Raw genomic sequence first — 3610 nt, forward strand, 5'->3', positions numbered from 1 at the left:
GAAACAGGAATTCTCAAGACTGATTTGGGGGTGGGGCCATTTGCTCCACCTTATTTAATCGGCCAGAAGCCTATGGAAAACAGGTTCCAGACATCCCAAGGAGCATGTGTACTCTACACACAATGTACATAGCGCTTGTTAGTGAAAGGCATTTTGGGACTTGTAGTCTTGCAGCTGTTTCTTCAACAAAGCTGGGCTGAACACTGGTGCCGCTGGTCTTCGGTTCAGTTACACTTCCATGATATCACTTATCTCTTGACACGAAGGCATGATTTCAGCCACTTCTCACAAACCCACAAGGAGGCTCCCAACCCTGTTCCCCCCATCCAAGGGAAAAGGAACCTGCTCAGTGGGTTTTTGAGACCCAGAGAGGCAACAGAGACCTTGAGTGAAAACCCTGAATTTAATGTGATTTTGGGGGGAGCCCCATCCCTCCCTTTTTACCACCCACCCTTCCAGCCAGTTGTAAGTGGGGGTGAGGGCTGCCCCCAGTCTCCGTCCTGCGGCTCTGGGTGCCATCCTGTGCTCAGTCAGCCTCCTGGGCCTGTCTCTCTCTGAATCTCCTGCGAGATAGGAAGAAGACAGTGTATGGGCTTTGCCCTATTAGCCCTTTAATTAGCTCTCTTCTCCAACCTGCCCCTTCCTACCCACTGTCCTCTAAGCCCCTCACCTTCTTGCATATTCATAGAGTGCCTGCTTTCGCTCCTGTAGGCTCTCCTGCCGGGCCCAAGAGGACTTGGCAAATGTGAGGGCTGTGGACTGAGGGGTCACCGGGCCAGAGCTGGGGAACTGAGGTGATCACAATGTCAGAGGGCTTGCGAAGTCATCATCATTAAACACGCATCGAATGCCTACTTTGCAAGAGAGGCACTGTGCTAGGGTCTCAGGATCAAAAAAGAGACATCAAGAATAGGGAGTATGCGGACTGCCCATCCCAGCACTAGTCCTAGACCTAACCATTTCCTCTGTCTCACCTTGGGGGCGGAGACTGTGGGAAGGGACTGGGTCCCTTCAGTGATATCTTCAGGCATGAACGCTACAGCTCCCTCAAGCAGATTAGTGATGGTCAAGTCTACACAGCCAGTTCTGGCTGGGGAAAAGGGAAGAGAGAAGAACGGAGTCTGTTTCCCTGCTCACCTTCTCCCCTCACCACCCACTTTTCCTCTCTGTGCCTGTCTCCTGTGTGAGGCTACCCTTTCCCATACCCAGGTCTCTCTGGATGACGCCCAGTGGCACATGGGGTAAAACCTCCTTGACTCTCTGAGCCAGAGCTGCCAGCTGCACATCAGGAGAAGGGCCAGGGGAGGGAGGGAAAGAAGACTGGGCTGCAAAAAAGAAATCCGAAACATGGTGAGTGGAGAACTGGGAGGAAGGAGAAGCTGACTAGCACAGGAATAGGAAGGGAATCACAACAGGCTGAGAAAACCCAAACAACTTTGTGTACAGAGACCACATACCTGACTGAGGGCGCAATCTGGGGTGTCTTTGTCGTTTCATGTGCTCTGCTTTGTCTGCTGGAGTGAGTCGTGTCCCTGTCTGGCCTAATTCTTTGGCCACCAGCTAGGGAGAATTAGAAGGTTGGAACTGTCAAGGTCTCAAGACTTCCTCCTCCTACCCTTAAGGAAAAAACCCACCTCACCCTGCCTGTGTACCCTACCACCTGTTGTACACGGAGAGCAAACTCCTCATTCCCCTCTCCAAGCTGGCGATGAACAGGCGGGAGCCACCTGAAGAAAAAGAAATTCCAGGACCATGTTGAGTGTGCCTGGGTTAGAGGCTTTCACCCTCTCCCCCACTTTGATACTTATTCATGGAACAGTTGTGATCACAGTGGGGAGATAGTAAACACTTTGAATTGCTTCTGTGATAGAACCGTGATACTAAAAGATCTACAAATGAACAGGGAAGAGGCAACTTCCCTGACCCTGAGGTGAGTTCCTCCCAGGCACCAAAAAGTAAAGGCAGTTAATACCTTACTTGATACACCGTGAAAGGGACGAAGAGTGACCACAGCAGTTCTGAGACCCAGGAGGCATCAGACACCGTCTAGAGGGAGGGCATGAAGTGAGGTCTAAGCCTAGGCCAGCAGTGAGAAACTTACCCTCCAAGCCCCAGAGATTCCCTGTTCAACACACACTCACCACAGAGACTAGGGGTCTCTGGACTCGCAGGGTAAGAGGTTGTACCACATCCTGAATAGAAAATGGCCAGGAACTGGAAGACGGAAGAGACAGTAGGATGGGATTCTAGCCAGCCTGTCAGCACCTGACTCAGAACAGAAAACTGTTAAACTGCACGAGTAGGTAAATAAAGAATAAAGAGATATAAGGGGAAAGAACTAAGAGCAAACAGAAAAGATATCAACTAGGACAGAGAAGGTAGGGCTGAAAATTGTGAAAAATCAAGGGCCCCCAAGCCTGACCACCTACCCAGCTGGAGACCGATACCTGTGCTCACCCACCTGAAGCGCAGGAGCCCCTCCCGGCCATTGGTGGCCTCTTCCTCAGGGAATAGCAGCAGAGGGGTGGGGGGAAGCCTCGTGGAAGCACAGAATCTCTTGAGTGACTCCACCAACTCCCCCCGCCCATCCATCTCCATGAAGCCCCGAGACCAGCACACAAAACTTGGGGGACTATTGAGTAGAGGCTGGGAATCGAGAAGAGAGAAAGCAAGAAAAGAATATTGGGAAGTGAGAAAAACTGACATCTAAGGTACAGAAGCGGGGTTAGGGGTAAGCCTCAGTATTTCGTGGTCCCCAAGGGAAACCCGGGCGGGCTAAGGGGAGCCTCCAGCTGGGCCCCAGGGAACCGCCCCGTAGAGCTCTCGGCTTTGCCCCCCACTCACGGTGCTACAGCTGGTGAGCAAGTTGACTATGTTATGGTCGAAAGGTGTCACGTGGTTGGAAATGAGGACCCTGACGCGGTGATCCCGGAGTCCGGAGTTCTCCTGCCGGGCCACGAGCCCCAGCACCGCACACATGGTCCGCACCACGAACCTGGGGACGCGGGCAGTGGTGACTCCACGGCCTCCGGCCGGGCCCAGCCTAGACCTTCCCGGGACCCCCAGGTCGTTACCTGCGAAGGACACTGTCCGGTAGGGCGCAGCTGACCAGGAAGACGTGGATCCCAAGAAAGAGGCGCAGGACAAGGAGGCAGAACCCGACGGGAGCATAGAGCAGCAGCGCGAGGAGCAGGAAGCCGTCACCCGGGAGCCTGGGGGCGAAAGGCGGGGTGATCGGGCGCCGGAGGCCGAGTGGACGCGGGAGCCGGCCTCTTTCCGCCAGGGCTCTTACCGGTGAGAGTCAAAGAGCCGCTCCGGCCCCAGCGCCGGGGAAGGATCCATCGCGGGTGCTTTAGAGCTCTCCGGCCGCCGCCGCCATCTTCGCGCCCGGCCGCAGGGGCTCCTGGGAAGGCGGAGTCTTCGGGCATCCGCCCAGGGTGCGGGCACCCGAAATCTTGAAGCGCCCCGGAAGGGCTAGCGGTCCCGGCATGCCTCGCGGGCCCTTGGGCCACCTAGGAACTCGCGTCCCGCGGGGACCACAATTCCCGGCATTCATGGGGCGGGGGCGGGGGCGGAGTCGGCCTCCCGGAATCCTGGGTCCCGGCGTGCA

The 3610-nt window shown here is 55.6% G+C and overlaps 1 protein-coding gene across 1 annotated transcript; it reads right to left on the bottom strand.

Annotated features, from left to right (window-relative positions):
* Nucleotides 1–20: 20 nt before the first annotated feature.
* Nucleotides 21–3443, bottom strand: AUP1 (AUP1 lipid droplet regulating VLDL assembly factor). The gene is given in 13 exon segments (XM_025994474.2): nucleotides 21–563; nucleotides 671–789; nucleotides 975–1090; nucleotides 1206–1325; nucleotides 1458–1560; nucleotides 1661–1727; nucleotides 1973–2046; nucleotides 2142–2214; nucleotides 2462–2646; nucleotides 2845–2995; nucleotides 3075–3212; nucleotides 3293–3387; nucleotides 3390–3443. Coding segments are annotated over 13 exon segments (1317 nt in total). The 5' UTR covers nucleotides 3429–3443; the 3' UTR covers nucleotides 21–526.
* Nucleotides 3444–3610: the final 167 nt, after the last annotated feature.

Source organism: Vulpes vulpes, chromosome 8 (assembly GCF_048418805.1).
Source record: "Vulpes vulpes isolate BD-2025 chromosome 8, VulVul3, whole genome shotgun sequence".
In the NCBI taxonomy this organism is placed as follows: domain Eukaryota; kingdom Metazoa; phylum Chordata; class Mammalia; order Carnivora; family Canidae; genus Vulpes; species Vulpes vulpes.